The sequence below is a fragment of the Acartia tonsa genome, chromosome 2 (assembly GCF_053477335.1).
Source record: "Acartia tonsa isolate MP-2025a chromosome 2, ASM5347733v1, whole genome shotgun sequence".
Classification (NCBI taxonomy): Eukaryota; Metazoa; Arthropoda; class Copepoda; order Calanoida; family Acartiidae; genus Acartia; species Acartia tonsa.
The window spans coordinates 61,919,144-61,942,442 of record NC_137261.1 but is presented as its reverse complement, the minus strand read 5'-3'; the positions used below and the strand labels follow the sequence as shown (position 1 = coordinate 61,942,442).

Sequence of the window (23,299 nt, the reverse complement as noted above, 5' to 3'; positions counted from 1 at the left end):
GTAAGAGAGACAGAAATAGATGTGAAACACGTACCAGAGATGCAATCTGGGAATCACAACCAAAGTTTGCAATAATTGTGCATAATGGGAATTTAGAAAATTTCTGTCAACCTAAAGAAGCTCTCAATCTAATGAAGGATGAAAACCTACACGAATATATACCTAAAGAAAACACAAATCTATTGACTGAGGAAAAAAATATAACTAAAGAAGTAGAACAAGTCATCAACCTTCCAAATCAATAAGAAAATACAAGAAAAACTGTATTATTCCTTAATACCAACTCGACATTATTCCAGAAAAATTTTGTATTATATAATATGTATATTGGGGAAAAATAAAAGTTTAAAAAATGTTTTTTCTTCTTCTATATTTATGACTTTCACTACTCTATAATTTATTTTGTTTGCAAGTGGTTGTGATTAATAAAGATTTTAGGGATTATAGTTCTATAATTGTTTTCATGAAATGGCTTTTCATAAACAGACTGGCTTTTAATTCTAATTTATAACATTGAATTCATATTTGGTGGGTTGAAAGTTGCGTGATTGTAATTAAAGGTTGCGCGGTTTTTTTACATGCATATTTGACATCATCAAAAATACCATTGGCAATCTTGTCATCCATGGATAGTAAGTGGAGTCAATATTTTTTTTTTCCTTTGAATGATATTGTAGGTACTTTATTAAAGATAGCTAAATAATAATTCATAATTAAAAAATCATTTTATCATATTAAATTGATAGGAATCGCACTTTCCTTTTCATCTTTTCTTCCCCAAATAAGAAAGAATAATTCCACTTAACCCTTAACGTTCGGGGGGGTTTTTTCTATCTCATTTTCTGTGTGTGAAAGATAAAGAGCCCAAACTGCTTGACTTTTTAAGTTTAGGCATGACACATAACTGAGAGTTGGAATTTTTTTAATATCTCCATCCTGGCGGGCACAGGATGCCAGCAAACCTGGCAGGGTCATCCAGGTAAAGATCAAAAATATTTTTTTTACTTAAACAAAGCATTTTATCTTACTAAAATACTAAAATATCCTCTAGTAGTACATCCTCATATTAAATACAGGTGTTCAAGTCAATTTCAGGTTCCAGGTATGATCCTGCAGGTCCTGATCCTCCAGGTCTCCAGAAATCTTTAAAAGGCTCCTGTGGCCGCAATTTTTGACTTAGAGATTTCAAATTTTAAACTTAAGCTTTTCTTACATGTCTACATAATGTATTAAAATTTCATAAAGATCCGCCGCCGTTTTCCCGCCGACTGCGGCGGCTGGCAGCTGCCAAGTACAGCTGCGGCCACTGAAATTTATGTTTTGATATTTCAAACATAAAATTTACATAAAATTAAACATTTTCTGCAAAAAAAATTTTCTTCTAGCTTCAAAAAAAAAATTACAGCCATTTGAAATTTTTAAGTAAAAAAGGACCTAAAAACAAAGGTTGTTAAATAAAAGGGTGAAGGAAGCGAAAATTGACCTTTACTTACTTAGGGTCGAAAATTCATCATAACACAGGGGACTTGCTAGCCCTCTAGCTCTGATAGGAACTGAGATAATAAAACCCGATGTTTTTAGACGTTTCCCATGGATAAAATACACTTTTCAGATAAAAGGCAATTAAAATCCTTATTTATATAATAAAAGGTTACAACTGCACTTATATTCCAAAATTTTTATTGGTTTTAGTGAAAATTGACTGCACTTAATGGATAGCTTTTTTATGTAGATCTTTGACTTCAGAAAATCTTTGAAATCAGCGAGAAAACGGAAGTAAATACAAAAATATCCTATGTCATGTCCCAAAAAGTGACATAATGTCTGGAGTGTCACAGTTTCAGATGAATCGTTATCTGCTGGTTTTGTAGGAAAGCTTCACTTCAATCCAATAACAACGTAGAGGTTTATTTAATCAAGAACAGATCTATAGTATCAATGTATATACAGTCAACTACCTCCCTTTCTTTTCAATGACCTTTTTTGGTCTGTTTATACATTATTTTCTGCTATTTGGCTGTGTTAATATAAGCGACACCATTGTTTGATTTTCAATGACCCAATGGAAAGGTTGCACAAGGTAGATGCAATGGGGAGATACAGTTATTTACCCTTTCTCTCTCTAGTATTTTACTCTAATTAATCAAGTATAACAATACTGAAAATATACAGATTGCAATAGTTAGGTTAGGTTAAAAAGGGGTTAACAAATGTTCCCTTCCATTGGTTATTTGGGCGAAAGAATAAACATTATCACCAGGGATACTTTGTCAATTGTTTTTTTCTATTATTGACCTTCCCTTATTTTTAGTTTATTCTAAAATTAAGTAGATGGTTTCTTTGCTCGGTAAGCACTTTGAGAAAAGGAACTAAGTAAAATAGAGAGAGGGTTTCTAATTCAAAAAGAAATATATATCTTGTTACTTTTCCCCAAGAAGAGAATTGGTGGAAAAAGTAAACATTTTCTCTTTTCCAAAAGGCATAAAATTTATCTTACTTGTAAAATGCTAGTTGCTGGTTGGTTAATATTTTTGTGGTTTCAACTTTGCGTAATCTATTTAGTACTTTTACAATTCTGTTTAATTAAGAAATAATGCTATTATATTCTATTAAAAGGTGTATTTCTATTTAAAAACAAGGATGACAACATCCATAAAAGGGAAGCTCTAAAATAGTAGGACTAACGAACACTAGCACTTGTAGAGTGTCAGAAATCATAAATCATAATATAAATGAACAAAAGTAGAAACAAAATTGTTAGTAAATTTGGTCAAAAACTGCTTAAATACAGGATAATTTTTAAGGACATATAAACACTTTAAGGACTTGATTTTAGATATACTTCGCCTATAACATTATATTTTGTTGTTCCAGGAATCTTTACTCCAAAAATCTGAAAAATCGGATGATTTTATCACATAAAAATTTGATGTTAAAAAAGTTAATCATCAACATGTTTAAAATGGTTGTACGGACATTCTGGTAACGATTTAAGAGTTGCTCCAATTGACTGATGATGTTCTGGGTTCTATATATGATAATCCTTTTATATAAACTAGTAAGTGTTTTTTTTTTGTCTGTAGTGAATGATCTTGCTAATCGATGAACCATATGGATTTCCTTTAGTGTAAAGCAGAGCTTCTTATAGGTCAAGGAAATTTTTTTAAATTTATTGTAGGGGATGATATCTCCACCCTCCCAAGAGAAAACAACCCCACCTTATTTCATTTACTTTTTCTTTTTAAACCTAATTGAAAGTAGGGGTTGGGGTTCACCTTCCATCCCTATTTTAAGGGCCCCTAGAGACTTCTAGGGGCGTAGCCACTGGTAAATAATAAAACATCAAATTATGTTACTTTTGAGTTTATTCAATTTTTTTCTCAAACATTTGAATCCAAATAAGTTTAAGAATGAGAACTACAACAGTGATGCTGGTTCCAATAAGTAAAATCATGAACACTCCTAAAATAAATAAAACAAGGATGACAACATCCATAAAAGTGAAGCACTGAAACGGTAGGACAAACGGACATTAACACTTGTATAGCGTCAGGACTGAAAAATCAGAATATAAAAGTATTTGTTGAAATTTGTTGAAAAACTGCTTGATACAGGTTAATGTTTATGGACATAATTACATTTTTAGGACTTGATTAAAGAGTTGCTTCGCTTATAATATTGTACTTTGTTGTCCAAGGAATCAGTATACCAAAAATTAGATCAATCGGATAATTAAATCACATAAAAATTTGTTGTTAAAAAAGTAAAAAATCAACATGTTTAAAATGGACGTACAGACAATCTGGTAATGATTATAGAGTTGCTACGCTTTCTAAATCGTAACTAACTACTACAGGAATCACCATGCAAAGTTTAAAATCGATAGGACAATTCTAACATGCCTAAATTAACGAAAAAAGCTATCCGTTTGTGACAGATGGACGGACGGACGGACCGACCCTAATTATAGAAAGGCTATGTTAAAGTCAGTGTGTACCGAAGAATCTCGCTAACCGCTGAACCGATTTGTTTCTCCTTTATAGTGTGGATTTCATAGCAATTCTTTTTCTAAAATTAAGATAGGACCGTACGTCCGTCCGTCTGGAATGTATAGCTTTTTGTTAATTTAGGCATGTTAGAATTGTCTTATCGATTACAAACTTTACATGGTGATTTCTGTAGTAGTTATGCATGATAGCGTAGTGTGATCAAGACCTAAACATGTAAGTTTGTCCTTAAACATTATCCTGTATTTAAGCAGTTTTTCAATGAATTTACTTGCAATTTCTTTTGACTTTTATTCATTTATGTATATTCTGATAGTTCAGTTATGACACTCAACAAGTGATAATGTTCGTTTGTCCTTCTATTTCAGAGCTTTACTTTTATTACCTGATAAATCATTCAAACTCAGACTTTTGGGACCATTTTCTTGACCCTAGATTATAAATATACAGTCTTTAAAATTCTTGAGTTGATGTTGTTTTATATTATTAATTTTCAATCAGAGTAAAACACTGCACTGGAAAGTAACTGTATCTCCCCATCGCAGTGTTCCTGTCCCAACTCTCAATTGGTTCATTGAAAATCAACCAATAGTGTCGGTTATATAAACACAGCCAAGTAGCAAAAAAAACAATTTGGTAGCAGACGGAAAACGTCATTGAATAAAGGAGGGAGGTAGTTATCTATATATACACCTATAATATAGATCTGTTGATTTTTAATTATATTGGTTTTTGTGTATTCTTTCTTTTTTATACAAAGATGACAACATCCATAAAAGCGAAGCTCTAAAATCAGAAGCTATATGTTTTAATTGGATGTACAGACTTTCTGATATCGATTATAGAGTTGCTAAACTATCTATGTCGGACCTAGCTGTGAAAGAAATCATCATGCATATTTGAAATTGATGGGACAATTCAAACATACCTAAATTAACGAGTATAAAACATTGGTTTTATACATAAGCAAAGACAGACGTACGGACGACTGACCCTAATTATAGAAAAACATCGTAAAACCAACCTTACAGTTTTTAGGTGAAATCCATTTTTCATAATAATTTTCTAATTCTCCACTGCCCTTATATTTAAATTAAAATAATTAAAAAATTTTAATTATAAAACACTGAAAGATAAATTATTATAATAAATATCTCTGAAAAATTCTTTCTTATTTAGCACCTAACGCCCCCCCCCCCCCACCCCTATTATTTTTGAAGAAAAAATGAAAAAAAAACAGAATGGGAATTATTTAGGTTAGGTTAGGTTGTTTTGGTACTGTTTGGTCATAGCCCTCGCAGGGTTAGTGTCTTTTGAATGGGTTAATTAATTTCAAAAAAATAAACCTCCATCACATTAATTTTAAATTAAACAAAACAATAGGTGGGGAGTAGTTGAGGGGGGGGGGAGTGCAGGTTGTTACAGGCATATTGTTTTAAAGCACTCGTTCTGCAGTTGAAGGGATTTTCGTGGATAAAGGAATGGATAGTAAAATGATATCTTAAACTTACTGTTAGATCTTCTCATGGGAATCAAATAGCTATTCTGTTTCAGGGATCTAAAGGGATAAGGCAATGGCCGAGAAATAGATGTACATCCCTTATGATGATACACAAAATTAGTGGATACTAAAAACGTTTGGATACTCAATCAAATTTCATAAAAAGTCTCCAAAGTTGTTCAGCCAACGAATACAAAAACGCTAATATAAAACTTTGGGTACTAGTGTGATAAACAGTCCGATGTCCCCTACCCACCTAATTCTGTTTGCAGGTCATTTTACAACCCGTTATACCCCCAAAAATAACGATATACTAATTGTAGTATGCCCAAACTGGTTATTTTTGTTTAATTATGTATAATTATCATCTGTTGTCCTATCACTCATTTAAAATGTGTGATTCCATATTTCTCGTATTCATTCGAATCCGGTGGATAGGAACCGGTTCTCATCCATACGAAAAAACTATGTCTAGCATCGTATTATATCCAGCTTTCTACAAATATAGAAATGTACAATCATAAGATTAAAACCAGTTTTTTTGTACATTCTATATCCGCGGAAAGCTGTCTATAATACGATGCGAGAAATAACTATTCTTGTATTGAAACCGATTAATATCCGTTGGATTAGAACCAGTTCTCAACCATACTGAAATATAATTTTTAGCTTCGTATTACAAACAACTTTCTAGAGGTATTACTACCAGTTTTGATAACCCATCGTGGCTAACTGGTTTAATCTTATAATTTTTCATTTTCATATCCGCGGACAGCTGTCTATAATACAATGCGATAAATATATATTAGAATAGACTATTTCCTAGAAGAATATTGTTGATAGGCTTCAGTAGAGAGGATCCTCTCCCCAAGTAGATTCCATAGTACAAGGTGTTCAGTCGTTTACCAAGATTTTGTAAGCTGCAGTTCATACTTACTCTAGACAGTTTCAAAATAAAGATTTTTCAAATATTTTTTTAAAGCGAAGCTTTTCTATAATTAAAAACATGCCGATTTTTTTACTTTTTTGATAACAATTTTTCGTATATTAGAATTATCCGATTCATCAAATTTTTTTAATACTGATTACTATTACAACAAGTTATAATGTTAAAGGCAGAGCATCTCTAAAATCAAGTCCTAAAAGTGTAAGTTTTTCCTTAAACAGTATCATGTATTTAATCAGTTTGGGACAAATGTACGTACTTTTGTTTGGACTTATTCAATAATATTCCGCTTATTTGGTTCTGACACTCTACAAGTGTTAATGTTCGTTTGTCCTTTCAATTAAGAGCTGTGCTTTTATGGAGGTTGTCATCCTTGTTTTATTGTGAATTTTAAATAGGATTTAAATATTATTATTTAGGAGTCCATTTCATACTAAAATTTTTTCTTTCAAAATCAGGAGGTAAGTAATTTAGAAATATTTATTTATTGCATAGTATTATAGACAGCTTTCCATGGATAGTAAACGATAAATTATAAGATTAATTCCAAAAATAGTATCATGATTTTGATTTCTTATTTTACTATTCGAAGAAAATGTCTATGATTTCAATGCGATACATGATTTGTTAATATGGCTGAGAACCAATTCGAATCCATTGGATATTAATCAGTTTCAAAGTCATTGTGGAATATAAAATCTTACTCATAATCGACATAAGGAGCCTCAAGAATCATGACATAATTTTCTTGTTTCACCCTCTCCAATCCACTTGGATAATCATTAACATAGCTAGACCTAAACAAGTATGAGAACTTTCATAGGTAGCGAAGCAAAACTAACAATGTTTTATGGTTAATTATGCTTCTTAATGATAGGAAAGATTCAGTCATGTATCTTGAATAGGAGACAAGAAAATCATGTTTCACCTACAGACAGACAGACAGAGAGACGGGAAGACAGACAGATGAAAAGATGGACAGACACATGGACAGACATTTTAAATTATAGAGTAGCTTCGTTATAAAAATATACTTTGGAAAAGAAGTTGTTGACATAATTTGAAGAAAAAAATTTCTTTTCTCATATAAAAACAAAATAAAGAAAATAAGATGTTAAAAATTTATTTCTATCAAGTCTAAATAAATAATGGAAATAAAACTTTAAAACATGATGTGCTATTCTAAGACAAAAATTCCATTTTTTTTGCTTTAATTATTTATTTAAAATTTTTTTCATAATTACAAGCACACAAATACTTACACACATTGTTTGATCAAATGATCTTCTTAAATATTCAAAAAGATTATTTACTATAAAAATTAATCTAAGCATGGTTTGGTTTACTAAATAAGTGAAAATTTTAGATATATCCTTTTACATATTCTCTCATAAAACTCTAAGCTTTCATTTTGTGTGGTTAAAAATCCCCCCCCCCCCCCTCCAAAGAGTGAAGGGGGTTAAAGTGAACATTTTGGTTAACGGATGTGCTAACATCACCCACAAAACATAAAAAATTATTTCAGTGTGTGTGTGTAGCCATAGTTTCTTAGTGTTGGAGTAGGACGAGACACTTTTGTATGCTAGCACCAGTGCCAGCTCAAGGTCCACGCTCCAGTACAAGTACTTGACCCGCTGTCTCAAGGGACCTACACTTTATTACCTCACCCTCACCAAGTATGGCAGGTGTCCCAAATTAAGTCACCATAATGAATGACGCTCTCCACAGAGTAGCTTGGGTAAGGGTTATACTGATATTATGTACTTAACTATTGATTATCCAAAATACCCAATCATCACCCTTCTTACATAACCAAGGGGAAGTTGTATGAATGAATTACGAATGAGAAATTCGAGTTACCACATGGTGACTTGAACTTGAATTCTCATCACCGTAACTCAGTACGTTACCACTGAGCTATGACGCCCAAATCCAATAATTGTTTTGGTGCTGAGCTTCAGCACAGACTTATACAAATTCCAAAATAAATTATGATGTTGAACTTTAGATCTGTGTTGAAATTAGGGTCTAATTTGCATCCTTGCATCTTGTCACACTGCAGATAATTCCTTTGATCCTCATCCATTGTGTTGCAATTAAATCAAAAAAGCTTACAGCAGATAATCCTAGAATAATATTATAAATTACTTGATTTGCTTATCAGAACATTATTATGTACCTCATATATGTATTTTGAATTATTTGTAAAATACTAAATACCTAGCCAAAGTCCCAAACTACTACCAAGTTCCGTAATCAGTGCAAAGAAGTCGTAGCTGTAGGCAGGTTTGTACACTGTTGCTGTCTCTGCTTCATTAGATATCAGAGCATATGAAAAGTCATATACATTAACCGTATGCAATGGCTCATCAAGGTTTGCTGTAACTGTATAACATGGGCGGGGACATTGCTTCATCATTTCAATGTTATCTCCATCAATTATAGTATCCAAATCTTGAAGAAAATTCTCATATCTACCATTCTCAATTCTATGCGGTGTCAAATCTGTCTCACAAACTTTATCTCCTAGATCACCAATCCATGGAGGGTAACAACCATATGTTGAATAAGCATATTGCTTAAAGGCTTTGTAAAGACAGTCACCATATTCCTCGTCAAGTTTTCTATAGTCAACACAGGTAGTACCCTCATAAATGCTGTCATCGTGTACTTCAAATGAAAGTTTGTATCTCCAGTAGTGGGTAGTTTCATTACTGACATCTAGGGCAAGCATTGATTGTGGGGTTATCTTACTTGCAATTTTTAATTCAGTAGTTTCATGTTTGGGAAACATTAGCAGAGCTTTCCTCTTAGTTGTAACAATTAATTTCTTTCCAGTTGGTATTGCTGTTTTCAGACAGTAAAAATCATGGAATAAAAAGAAACGTTGTGTTCTTTCATTTACTTCTACATCGCTGAAGTCTTTGTCAAACAGTATGTCTGAAAGTTTCTCATATGTCAGGTTATTATCTTTTCCTTTCCATGTTGGTATATCAGTTGCACTTGAAATACCTCCTAGAAACAAATAATATGCTGGATATCCCAACTCTTTTGCCTTTCCAAAATCAAAGCCTTGTGAATTTTTACATATATGAAATACGGTTTTGGTATCTTTGCTTATTTTTTCTTCAGAAGTTTGAACTACAACTGGATATTCAAGATACTTCTGGAAAGCATTCAAAGCTTGAAAGATGAACAAACATAAGGCACCAATTTGAAATAGAAGTCTGACATTAAGATTCATTGTAAAAAGTAATGCTCTTTTGGCAGATTTTAGTATGTGTTTTTACATTAAAGTATTCTTTTGATGATTGCAGCCACAGAATTGAGATAAAAGTCTGTGTCTATAACCAAATAATGTAATGTTAATGAAGAAATTGAATATTCAAACTTAGTCAAGAAATTTAATGCAAGCAACACCCTAAAGCTAAGTTTGTAGCCTACTCAACATTTTCATATAAAAATGCTTTAATGAAATGTTTGCCTAGTTTTTGTGATGTCAAATAGTTAAATATTGGAATAATGATATCTCATATGTGGGTAAAAACACATTGTTTAGTATAGATAGTTCTATTACAAAGAGGCAATGTATAGAGGTTCGTATTAAACAGAATTATAATTACATCATTAGCATATCTAGTTTCTAATTATATTTCCTTAGGTGGGGCTGGGCGATGAATGGTCCAACTTAAAAATATAGGAATTTTACTTCATGTTTAATATTTGTATTTTGACTTTGAGCAAAGTTGAGGGTATAGTCTTTTTACTTAAAATATTTTTTTGGATTTTTTTTCTTTTGGTTTTGAAGCAATGTTTTAGATTTAAATAATACATAATACAGTGTGTTTTTTTTTATGAGAACTTTTTTGAAAGCAATTTTACCCCACTTATAGTTATCAGAATTTAATGATTAATGGCTTATTTTCTTCGTTTTTTAAGGCAATTAATAGAACAAAAAAAAATATTTCATTTTGTATTAAAAAGTACAGTAAAATCTAAAATTCAAAACCTAGGTGTCAACATCTAAAAATGGTTTTAGCACCTTTTTCTTTTGCTCAAATAATCAACCTTTTGCAAGAATGGCTGCTAAACACTTCAAAGTTGAGATATAGAGCTAAGATAATAAGTATACAGATACTATTAGGGACATGTACTAGAACATATCAAAGTTTGAAGGTCATATCTCAACCAGGGAGGGAGTACTGGCCCCCCAAAGTCGACTACAGAAAATCCATTTTTTAAAGAAAAATGCGCTAAAACCATTTTTATATGTTGACACCTAAGTTTTGAATTTTAGATTTTACTGTACTTTTTAAATAAAAACTGAAATATTTTTTTGTTGTTCTATTAATTGCCTTAAAAAACGAAGAAAATAAGCCATTAATCATTAAATTCTGATAACTATAAGTGGGGTAAATTGCTTTCAAAAAAGTTCTCATAAAAAAAACACTGTATTTTATTAATATTAATATTATTAGAAAAGAAACTTTACTTTTAAAAGAATATTTAAAATGGTTTTGACTACATTTATAAAAAATATCAACAAATCTCTTACTATATAAAAATAAGGTGTATATTCCTATTTTTTTCTATTTTATTTTCCTCAATACAAAATACTTTTAGTCTGTGACTTTTTTCATTTTGACTTAAATACAAACATTTAATTTCATAATTGTTTGCCTTACATATAGAAAATTAATTTTATATTTAGTATAATAATTGAATATTTGCCTCCTCTTATGGATAATCAATATAATGTGGTGTTTGTTAAGTCAAATTTAGTAATTTTTAAAATTTTTAATTCTAACGTTTTGAATAGAACTAGCGGCTTTGCCCCTAGCCTCTAGGGGCTTTGCCCCAAGAGGTAATTAAAAAAAAATGAACTACTACTGGTGCTGCCGCTAGTAGTTTTATGTGAACTAACTTCTCCATAAGAAAAAAATCTAACTTCTCCATAAGAAAAAAAATGAAATTTCTCCAAAAGAAAAAAATGGAACTTCTCCATAAGAAAAAAAATCTATCTTCTCCGCAAGAAAAAAGAATCGGGGGTGGAATTTTTTATTTTGGGGAGAAGATAGCTTAAAACCACCACAGGACCAATAGGTATATACCCTGAAGAGTAGAATCCGATCGGTTTAGTGGTTACCGAGATCTTAAGCTTCAGACGGACGGACGGACAGACAGACATCAAGCTACTTTGTATTATTGATGATAGAATTTCAGGGCTTTCTTGAGCAATGATAACCTCCCTCCGTACTTTTCAATAGATTAAAAATAAGAGGGATGCATTTCTATGTATTTGTATTGCTTGCTAGGGTAGGTTATATTGGATATTGGGTGGCCATGCAGGGTTAGAGCACGGCAGGAATGAGGCCTCTCACAGGGGTTAGGTATAGGAAAACAAGGAAGACTACATCCATAAGTAGCAAAGCACAAAAAAACATAGATAAGAATACGGACAAGGAGATTTAAAGAGCATTTGTTTAAAGAATAGGTTAATTAGAAAAAAATATCAAAACTTTTCTCATGTATTTTCGGTGCTTGCTTACATGTGAAGACCGGAGCACCGAAAACCCCCCCCCCCCCGCTTAGTTTTGACAAAAATCAAAAATAAGGGGGGGTAGTTTTTTAACCCCCCGCTTAGTTTTGACAAAAATCAAAAATAAGGGGGGGGTAGTTTTTAACCCCCCCCTTAATTTTGAAGAAAATCAAAAATAAGGGGGGGGTAGTTTTTTCACTGTACAACACGCCAGAAAGTTGAGTGAGGTAAATCAAGTAAATCCAGTATACCAGAGGGGAAACCTTATTACAGGGATATTCATGTTTTGGGGCATAATTTCCTTATTTATTGACTGATTTTAGTAATTGATGTATCCCTGAACAGAAAATGAAAATAAGGAGGAGGGGGGCCAGTAAAAGGTTTTAATTTTGCGCAAAATTAAGGGGGGGGGTTAAGTCTTTGCCTTGCTGAGCTTTTTTCCTCCTTGCCGTTTTCCAGACATTAAAAAACTACCCCCCCCTTATTTTTGATTTTTGTCAAAACTAAGCGGGGGGGGGGGGTTTCGGTGCTCCAGTCTACTACATGTAAGCAAGTACCGTATTTTCATATCTATAATATCTATATTTTCCATGATGACTGACAGTCTTGACGGTCAAAAAAAATACATACTTTATGATTAAAAACAAATGATTTTTTTATACTTATACTTATTATATTATAAACGGCTTTCCGCGGTTATAGAATGTACAATTACAAGATTAAAACTAGTTTTTTTAGCCCCGAGGTGCCAAAGGCACCGGCTAAAAAAACTAGTTTTAATCTTATGATTGTACATTTCTATATTCGTAGAAAACTGGATAATACGATGCTAGACATAGTTTTTTCATATGGATGAGAACCGGTTCCTATCCACCGGATTCAAATGAATACGAGAAAAAATCTACCTGTCCTTTCATCTATAAACACAAAAATCCCTTGGGACTATAAAAAATTTAATTTTGATTTTGTCTTTCAAAAATCTATAAGAATTTATGTAAAATAATAAAAGCAGTCTGACCGCCAAGGGTATTTTGTACCTATGCTCTATATTGTTAGGAATGTTGACATTATGTTCCATCTACCTTTAATAGGAGCCGATAAAATTATGTTTTCCTAAAATGTTTCAGACAGACAGACAGCCAGACATTTTAAATTAAATATCAGCTTCGCTACTAAAAAGAACGTAGGTTTTATAATGCTCAACACTCACTTTATGTGAAAGAACTTCACCTTTTTTTATCCATTTTTTAAAAGTGTCTGACTGATTATGACGTAACAAAAAAAATTAGCTAATGAGAGGCCACTATAAATTTTACCATTGGTCAATAATGGCCTCTCATTGGCTAATTTTTTTTGTTACGTCATAATCAGTCAGACACTTTTACTGTGTTCTAATTTATATGTATTGAATTACTTACGGATTTTTCTGCATTTGTTCATAAGCTGTTTTCAATAGCAGATTTTCTGAGGACTAATTAAAAAGAAAACATTTTTAGTATCTTAAACAGTTGGGGGGGGGGGAGGGCGTTGAAACCTCCCCTATTATCAGAGCTCCTATTAGAGCTAGTGGGCTAAAAATAGATAGATGATATAAAAAAAACCACATGGGTCGGCGTTCTACGGCTGCCCCCCCCCCCCTCCAACCCTTAAGGGTTAAGTAACCGACATAAACATTGAATTAGCTTTAGTATTCTTGTAAATTCAGGGATCTCAAGGGATAAGATAACAGATAATTTATTGATGCACATGCTTACTTATATAAATATAATTATTTCTTTTATGAATTATTGGTGGAAAAATTTGAACCAACCAAACCATATTTGGTAAATGCACCCAAAGTTTTAAGGCAGTAAAGGATAAATTGTGTTTATAAAAAACTTTGAGTGCAAGCATAATGCAAAGTACAATAAAGGGTAAACCCAATAACCAATAATGATTCAAATGAGTAGTTAATCTTACCAATAATTCAAAATAAAAAAAAAACCATGGCTTGGCAGCTGTGCATAACCCAATTTTGTGCAAATAATTCTTAAAAGATGGATTGTTTGTTTAGGAACAGGTTTAGACATTGAGCTGAATTTAAAGTTATAGTATGATGATTTCACTGGCGCTTATACATGGCTGCTGAGCCCTGGTTAAACATGAGCAATAAATCAATATCCATAAAAAAAAACTATAAAACATTACACTGTTCATTCACCTTACCTGAATTGTGTTGTCTGTATTACCACCTTTGATACAACCAAAATTGTATTCCGGCCTAGTCAGCAAGTCCTCCAATGATTCTAAATAACAATTATATGATTTCTGTGCAATATGTGTCGTTCGTATTTCCACCTTTGATACAACTAAAATTGTATTCCAGCCTAGTCAGCAGGTCCTCCAATGATACTGAAAAAAACAATTATATGATTTCTGTGCAATATGTGTTGTTTGTATTTCCACCTTTGATACAACCAAAATTGTATTCTGTTCTATTCAGAATGTCCTTCAATGATTCTAAAAAAATAATTATAGGATTTCTAAACAATATGTATTGTTTGTATTTCCAGCAAGTCCTCCAATGATTCTAAATAACAATCATATGATTTCTGTGCAATATGTGTCGTTCGTTTTTCCACCTTTGATACAACTAAAATTGTATTCCGGCCTAGTCAGCAGGTCCTCCAATGATACTAAAAAAAACAATTATATGATTTCTGTGCAATATGTATTGTTTGTATTTCCACCTTTGATACAACCAAAATTGTATTCTGGTCTAGCCAGAATGTCCTCCAATGATTCTAAATAACAAATAATTGTTTTGTGTCCAATATATTTGTTACTAGCAGCTGCGCCCCTATCATCTAGAGGATATGTATTTAATTGGTAAGAAGGGGGCCGTAAACTAGCCTTAAACTATCCCAAGGTTTGAATCTTTAAATAAAATAGCCTAAATAGCTTAAAACACTCCTTGGACCGTTATGAAACTTCCCTAAAAAGAAGAACTAAATCAGTTTAGTATCATTTTAAAACTAAAGCTTCAGACAAGAAACCTAACTACTTTAGGATAAACATTTCAATTTATAATATATTTTCAATTACTGTTTTAAAAATATTATTTTTTAAAGTTTAGCTAGTACAATAAGATAATTTTTGATAAATTAAAGTACATCCCCCATGTTGATACACCAAATTACAACTTTTTAAGATTATAATTAGTGGTTAAAATATTTCGACACTCAATTCAATGAACACAGTAATAGTGTCTGACTGATTATGACGTAACAAAAAAAATAGCCAATGAGAGGCTGTTATTGACCAATGGTAAAATTTATAGTGGCCTCTCATTGGCTAATTTTTTTTGTTACGTCATAATCAGTCAGACACTATTACTGTGTTCAATTCAATGAACAAAATAATCAAATTCAATAAAAGTGTCCAAAGTTGTTGAGCTAGTAAATAAGACTCTTGGTACTAGTGTAATAAACAGCCCAATGTCCCCTCCCTCCCAGTAATGATATACTTAGATTGTTGTTGATCTCAGTGATAGTTGTTGTAGCCGCCAGCTTTGTCACATACGAGTTGAAGATAAATATTTGAAAAGTCCACCAGGTCGCTATCAACAGTTTACTTATCCAGCTTCTAAAAATGTAGTAAATGATAAAAAAAAACCAATCTGAAAACATTTGCAAAATCAAACTAACTTTTTGAACACTTGTGGAGTGTGAAAACGTTGTGTATGAGCAAGATATTGCTTGAAATGTTGTATATTGTTGTCCTAGGAATTGTTGTTCCAAAAACCAGATAAATAGGATAATTCTAAAGGATTCTAAATCGTACTTAACTGTTTTAGGAATCAGAATGCAATTTATTTAAGTTATAAACCAATTCTTACATAACTAAATAAACAAAATCGGCTATTTGTTAAATACGGACATTTAGTTGCAGGGAATGGATAAACATACACACAGACGGACAGACGTTTGGACGAATCTACCATAATTAAAGAAAAGCTTCGCTTTTCAAAATGTTTATTTCATTGCTATAATATTACAAATGATTTTCAATGTATAATACATTAGAATAAACCACTAGAGGGAGAAAGGGTTAAGTAACTGTATCTCTCCATCGCAACCGCCTTGTGCAACCTTTTTATTAGGTCATAGAAAATCAACCAATGGTGTCGCTTATATTAGCACAGCCAAGTAGCAGGAAATAATTTAGAAGCAGACGAAAAAGGTCATTGAAAAAGGAAGGGAGGTAGTTGTCTGTATATACATCTATACTATAGATCCGATATTTGTTGTAGTTTAATTTTGACTTTCTTGGCAACTTCTTGTATCTAATGTCTAAACACGTTGGAGGAAAGTGGCGAATTAGGGAAGTAAAATAAAAAAGCTTCCCTGAAATCATGATTTATTAAGTACTGCAATAATTAAACCTAAAAACTACTAATCTTCTCTGAATATTACAACTTACAAACTTTTTTAATCATTTAAAATATGGGTAATTTCCCCCAAAGTGCCTTGTAGAGCACAGAGCCCCACTATTTCCCTACCATTAATGTAAAAGCAAATTGAAAATGATCAAAGGGGAACTACTCCTTTTGGTATAGCAAAGGTAACAAAAAAAAAAAAAAATTAAAAAGGAGGGAACAGTGCTTGATAGGTAACTTTGTGGTAAAAGCCCCAATATATGCTTTTTTATGCTTATTTTAGATTAAGTCGATCTTCAAATTGAATTTAGTATTTTATATTTTAGGGTTATTTTTTTTTCAAAGAGAAGCTTTTCTTATTAGGATTGGTCAGTCCATAGGCATGTTAGAATTGTCCAATCATTTTAAAACTTTGCAGGTGATTCCTGTAGTAGGTATGATTTAGAAAGCGGAGCACTTCCATAATCATTACCAGAATGTCCGTATGTCCATTTTAAACATGGACAAATTTTTATGTGAATTCTGTGACAACAAAGTACATTATTATAAGCGAAGCAACTCTATAATTATGTCCTAGAAATGTGAGTATGTCCATAAACATTATCCTGTATCAAGCAGTTTTTACTTACAATTTTGCTTCGACTCTTATACATTTATATTCTGATTATTCAGTTCTGACATTCTTCAAGTGTTAATGTCCATTTGTCCTACCGTTTCAGAGCTTTGTTCTCATAGATGGTGTCATCCTTGTTTAATAAGTAATGAACAATGAATTTAATTTTAAGCTTTAGGCATAAGTTAGATTATTTTCTAATTATTTTCAATTTTTCAGTAAAGATCCAATTCGTTAGTGTTGAATTTGTCCAATTTCATTTTTTATAGATTCATATAGTGAGATATTTTTTAGTTATTAAATCATTTTGAAACTTTTGCTTTAACCTGCCTCGAGGGGTTGATCAAAGTGCTTTTGATTAAAAATTTGTTAAAATATTTTGTTTTTGTTTGTAAACAGTTACAAATATCATGAATAAGAAAAAAATGTAAAGATTTTAATTTCAGGAATTATTATAAAGTATTTTTTAAATCTCCCTAATTCTAAATTGTTTAGTAAGAAGCCTTTGTTTTGATTCTGTAAACAGACGGTTGAGGTTTGGTGATAGCTTATGATTTATACTTTCTGAATTGAACAATACTACAAAATACAAGTATGTTGCACCTTCTTTTTAGCTCTGTACCCTAGAAGGTTTCCAGAGTAGGTTTCGTGATTTTCCTAGAATTGTTGACCAGAAAGAACTTCCTTTGTCCTTGTTAAAAACTAACTTTGCTAAAACATATATTCTGTATGACTTTGTTTTACATAGTAAAGTAAAAGAATAGAGGGAAAGGGCTGTATGTCCACGGGGTGGAGACCCAGTGCCGATCGACTTTTAATTGTATTTTTTAATATCAGCCAATAGCATTGTCATAAATACTAACACTGCTACAAAAGAACAGAAAACAATTTGCTAGCAGACAAAAAAAAGGTCCCCACAACTTGAACCAAGTAATTGTCTGGGTTATACATCTTTGCGTATACATTTATTCTCCAAACTTTATAAAACCCAGAGAGAGAGGGGACAATGAGCTGTTTATTACTCTGGTCTCCAAAGTCCTATAATAACGTTTTCTTATTCGTTGGCAACTTTGGGGACTTAAGTGAGCTTTGATTGGTTGGTTCATTTAGTAGAGTGTGCAAACGTTTCAAACACTTAGTTAAATCTACAGAAGGGGTAATTTAGGACAATTGGGAATGTACATCAATTTATCAGCCATTGTCTTATCCCTTAAAGGGATTCCCTTTATATCCCTCTGATGAAACCTGTTGACCAAGAACAGCAGTGCAGAGAAGCAGAGAAATGCCAAGAAGATACTCAGCCAGACCTCAACACTCAGTGGGGCCAGAAAATTGTAAGGTTTTACCTGGAAAATATTGGAGTTATTAGTACTTTGAAGTCTTTGTTAACAAAACAAAAAAAAACACTCTACTGTTATACTTCTGTTAGTAACTATTCTAATAAGCTCTGTTTTTCTACCCAATATTAATAGAATTTTGTTATTATTTTAAAAATTATTTTCACCAGATATCATGTTCTCTAAGAAAGTGAATTTTGCAGCGGGCTAAAATAAAGATTCTTCCCTTCCACCCCCTTACCTTTTTCTTAGAGCCATTACTTAATTCTGTTTATATTGCCCTAGCTAAATTGTTGTAATTTTTCTAGATAAAACTGGTTTTGAATACTCTAAGCTAGAACTAAATGGAAATTAGAATCACCGATAAATTTATATACATCCCCAATGATGATACACAAAAACAAAGTTACCCCTTAAGAAGATTAAAATTAGTGGTTGAAACGTTTGGGCACTCATTTTATGGAAACATTCAATTAAATTCAATAAAAGTTGTTACACCAACGAATAAAAAACTTTGGGGACTTGTTTAATAAATTGCAACCTCGTGGTGTAGCTTTCTTGAAATCAAGCTAAGTCCAGTTGTAAGGATAGGCAGAGATACATCCAGATTTTTATCATTTCTTAACAATTTTATTTAACTAAACAGATATAACAAGGATAACAACAAATATAAGAAGCAAAGCCCAAAAAAATTAAAATACCTACGGACGAAAGATTGTAAAGACTAGATGCGCACAGGAAATAGGATTTTTAAATGAAAATTTCAGTTGTGCATTTCAAATTTCTTCTATAGATTTATGGGATGACTGACAAACAGTCGGAAAGTAACTATAGAATAGCTTCGTTACTAGAAATAAGCCTTTACTCTGATATCATGTATACGACAATCTTAGATGAATTGAATGACAAATATATTATCGTGTTGAATATAAATTGTTCCTGTGTTTTTTGATGGTTGTATCTGCCACAAATATTGTCTTGTTATCCAGGATAGAATCTATGAAAATGGATACAGGGTATTCGTGGATATATTGTCGTCAATTTAGCTTTAAGCTCATGTATTGATCAGTTCGTTCATCTAGTAGAACGGTGTGGGGGGGGGGGGGGTGTTATGGTAAACGAGGTGTTGCTGCGAGTTTCACTTTAATGGAGAACAAGAAAATCTGGTGCAACATCCAAGCAAAGGATGACAACATCCATAAAAGCTAAGCTCTGAAACGGTAGGATAAACGAACATTAACACTTTTGTAGTGTCAGAACTGAATAATCAGAATATAAATGTATAAAAGTCCAAACAAAATTTTAAGTAAAATTGTTGAAAAACTGATTAAATAAAGGACCTACTTACATTTTTAGGACTTGATTATAGAGATGCTTTTCTTATGTAATTGTACTTTGGTTTCCTAGGAATCAGTATTTCAAAAAATCAGATCAACCGGATAATTATATAACATAAAAATTTGATTTAAAAAAAGGTGAAAATCAACATATTCGAAATGGACGTACGGACATTCTGATAACGATTATAGAGTTGCTATCCTATCTACTACAGGAATCACCATACAAAGTTTGAAATCGATTCTACAATTCTAACCTGCCTAATTTAACAAAACAAAGTTATTTTAGGCAGGTGAAACTGATGTACGGACGGACACCCCGAACCTAATTATAGAAAAGCTTCGATTTTAATAACTTTTCTATAGAGTCAGAATTGAATAAGTAGAAAATTAATTTGTAAGTCTTTCTTTTTTTAGTATCTAATTATAGAGATGCATGCTTTTGAGATTTTATTATTTAAAAAAATCAGATGAATAGGACAATTATATGATACAAAAAGTTGTCTAAAAACAAACAGACCTATCCTAATTATAGAAGCGCTAGAATTTTAAAAATTACCTAGAATCTGATCGTAGCTAATGTTGACATCATACCCATCATACACTTTCAATGTATAGGAGGTGTTTAGTCGGTCAACTAACGTCATTGCTACATCATACATATAACCTTGATATCTAAACATATTCATCCAGTGGTGTGCACAGGAGTTTGTCAAGGGGGGGAGGCCAGGGAGTCGTAAATATTTTACATCCCCCTTTAAACCAAAATCGAGGGGAATATTAGCTTTACATACAATAAGAGGATTGTTATTTTTAGCTGTTTACCATTAACAACCCCCCTTAAACTAAATGGGTGTGTAACTTTTTTTTTAATCTATTTTAGGGTGGTTTGTTGAAGGGACGTAAAGGGTATATCCATCCCCCTTGCCTAGGGGGGTGAGTGCATCCCAACTTATGCACGCCCTTGAATGCATCCATAACTCTAAAGTGTATTCAAATAAGATTTTTGGTAGCTACGATGTTTTTTTTTTATCTTATAGTATGAAATTTTTTATGCTTTCTATATTTTTATGTCTTTTTACTGAACTTTTAAATTCTTTTAAGTTTTCAAATAATTCTTTTTAATAAATTTACCTTTGGTTACTAAATTCATTTTCCATCAGAAATGGTGCATACTAAAATACTAAAAGGGGGGGAGAAAATCTCTTCAAAAGAGATGGGGAAAACCCCCTTTTCTCTCATCTCTTTTTTCTTCCCCCCTTCCCTTTTTCGGGAAAGAAAAATGTGACGTAACTGGAGTCGCACTTTTCAAAAGTGATACAAATTCGGAACAAAATGGGCTTCGTCCATTTGGCTCATTAGAGTAAAACACAAGAGGGGTAACTAGAGGGTGAAATGACTGTATTTCTCTATCCCAATGACCTTGTGCCGACTCTCAATTTGGCCTTTGAAAATCAACCAATTGTGTCGGGAATATTAACAAAACCTAACAATTTCCTAGCAGACTATAAAAGTCATTGGAAAAAGGGGGTAGGTAGTTATCTGTATATACATCTGTACTATATATCTGTTGTTAAGTTGATGACGAAAAGAACTACAATTGAGCTGTGTGTTTTTCCTTTGTTAGTCTCATTTCAACAACGGTGCCGTGTATTATTCCAAAAGATCTAAGTTATAGAGTTGCTTCGCTACTCAAAATACCACCTTAACCATCCAAATGGTAATGTTCGAAGCATTACTCTCCATTATGCATAAACTACTAAAATAACTAAACCAATAACATGTCAAAATATTTTGGATCCAGTGCAGTTCACAGAAAAATGTTTACAAAGCCCAAATTGTGTTAAAATTGTGTCAAAAGTAATCTATGTGACGTAATAAAAATGAGGAAAACCCCTTTTTTTAAAGAGTTTTCTTTCCCACTTCTTCTCTCATCTCCCTTATTTTATTACGTCACATGGATAATTTTTGACCCAATTTTAGCACAATTTGGGCTTTGTCAAAAATGTTCCTCGGAAAGATTTTCTTCAAAAATCTATTAACTTTAAAAGCATGTAGCTGTCAAACGGCTGAACGTACATGATATTACCGTACCCCGTTATAAGCTGCATGAGAAGATCCAATGATGCACAGGGAAAGCTTGATAAAAACACGCGTTAAAAAAGTCTTCCTCGCGCATTTATGGAGTCATGGAAATTAATGATTTTTTGTCAGTTAAAATTTTTTACTAATATAATATAAAGGTTCAGCCGTTTGGCCGCTAGCAGTCTTTAAAACTCATAGATTTATTGTAGATTATTGATCCCATGAACATTATACCGTGAACTGCACTAGATCCAATATTTTCTTTATATACCACTAATTGGACCTATTCTAATTCTAGCTTGTGTCATAATATGTGATCAATTATATTCATTTAAGTGGATATTGATAAAATACAAAATTTTCTATAATTAAATTACGTCTGTACGTCTGTAATGGATAGCTATGGATGGTATGATGAATCATGTGACAATTAGGTTATTTTTTTTGTAGGAGGGGGGGAGATATTTGTTATCATTAAATTTTCTCTGGAAAGAGTGGAGAGAACCCACCCAAAAATAGTTATAAACCTTCCATGGACCTACAAGAAGCTTCACTGTAAAGGTTAACCTTTTTAATCCATTGCACACTGGTCTGAAAACGCAGTTTTGGGTCAACAATTCGTTTTCAGCCGTCTTTTGGCCGATTTTAATGCCCAATACAGCAAATTAGGGGTTTTATGGGTCAGGGAGTCCATTTATGAAAAAAAAAATACATGACCTCGAAGGTCAAAGACCGTTAAAATGACCTTTAAAGTCTGATTTTTGCCGTTCCCGAGGATTTATTGGACATTTAGGGCGGGAAGGAGTTGTCAAATCAAGAAGACTCTGAAATACTTTTTTGTAGACAATTGCATTGGCTAAATATCATGTGAAGTAAAAATTTTTGTAAGTATAACCAGTTTTTCACCAGCTGCAAATTTCAAATTTGCGCGTTTTTAATTTTTAATATCTTGATTATTTTATCTAAATTTTCTTGATTTTATTCATTTAGAAAATATTTTAAATCATTGTTATTTCATCTTACTAGAGGCTAATAAAATTATGGCATATTTTTATAAGGATGCATTTGTTTGTGTGTTTGAATGTGTGTGTGTGTATTCTTGTTTCTCCTCACTCTACGCTACGAAATAACAAGGTTACAAGGCGCGAATGCATAGGGACACACACACACACACACACACACACGAAGAAACATAAAGAGTAGGCTGAAAGAATAATATCAATTATATGAATATAAAACAATAAAATTGACATTTAAAAATTTATTTTAACTAACCTACATGAAATATAACAGATTTTTATACTATTTAGCTATTTCGTATGTTTTCATTTTGTTTATTAGATATTACTCCGCAAAAATAGATCCTTCCCCCCTCTACGTGCGTCGGAATAATTCTAAATTACAACATCGATGAAATTTAATCGATCTATTAGTTTTTAAGATAATGCAAAAAACGAACAAAACCGGATGCCATATATATCGTGAAATATGAAGCTAATTGCAATACCAACAAATTC

General features: G+C 32.1%; 1 protein-coding gene and 1 long non-coding RNA gene across 2 annotated transcripts; both read right to left on the bottom strand.

Annotated features, from left to right (window-relative positions):
* Positions 1-4,289: 4,289 nt before the first annotated feature.
* Positions 4,290-5,597, bottom strand: LOC145312890 (uncharacterized). The gene is made up of 3 exons (XR_013877165.1): positions 5,519-5,597; positions 5,032-5,088; positions 4,290-4,438 (listed from the first exon to the last, which is right to left on the bottom strand). It is a non-coding gene; the product is annotated as an uncharacterized LOC145312890 (long non-coding RNA).
* Positions 5,598-7,154: 1,557 nt separating this feature from the next.
* Positions 7,155-20,344, bottom strand: LOC145312654 (glutamate receptor ionotropic, kainate 4-like). The gene is made up of 8 exons (XM_080151915.1): positions 20,257-20,344; positions 19,955-19,958; positions 18,902-18,980; positions 18,269-18,369; positions 15,499-15,617; positions 14,199-14,278; positions 13,412-13,464; positions 7,155-7,251 (listed from the first exon to the last, which is right to left on the bottom strand). Exons 1-8 carry the CDS (start codon positions 20,342-20,344, stop codon positions 7,155-7,157), a joined length of 621 nt encoding a protein of 206 aa, XP_080008041.1.
* Between the last annotated feature and the right edge of the window lie 2,955 nt (positions 20,345-23,299).

Coding starts and splice junctions, on each gene's coding strand:
- LOC145312654 (XM_080151915.1), bottom strand. CDS start 20,344: ATGACGTTAGTTGACCGACTAAACACCTCCTATACATTGAAAGTGTAT. Junction 14,279..15,498: donor TGAGATCAACAACAATCTAA/GTATATCATTAC, acceptor ATTGTTATTTAG/AATCATTGGAGGACTTGCTG. Junction 13,465..14,198: donor ATACAGACAACACAATTCAG/GTAAGGTGAATG, acceptor CTTTTTAATTAG/TCCTCAGAAAATCTGCTATT.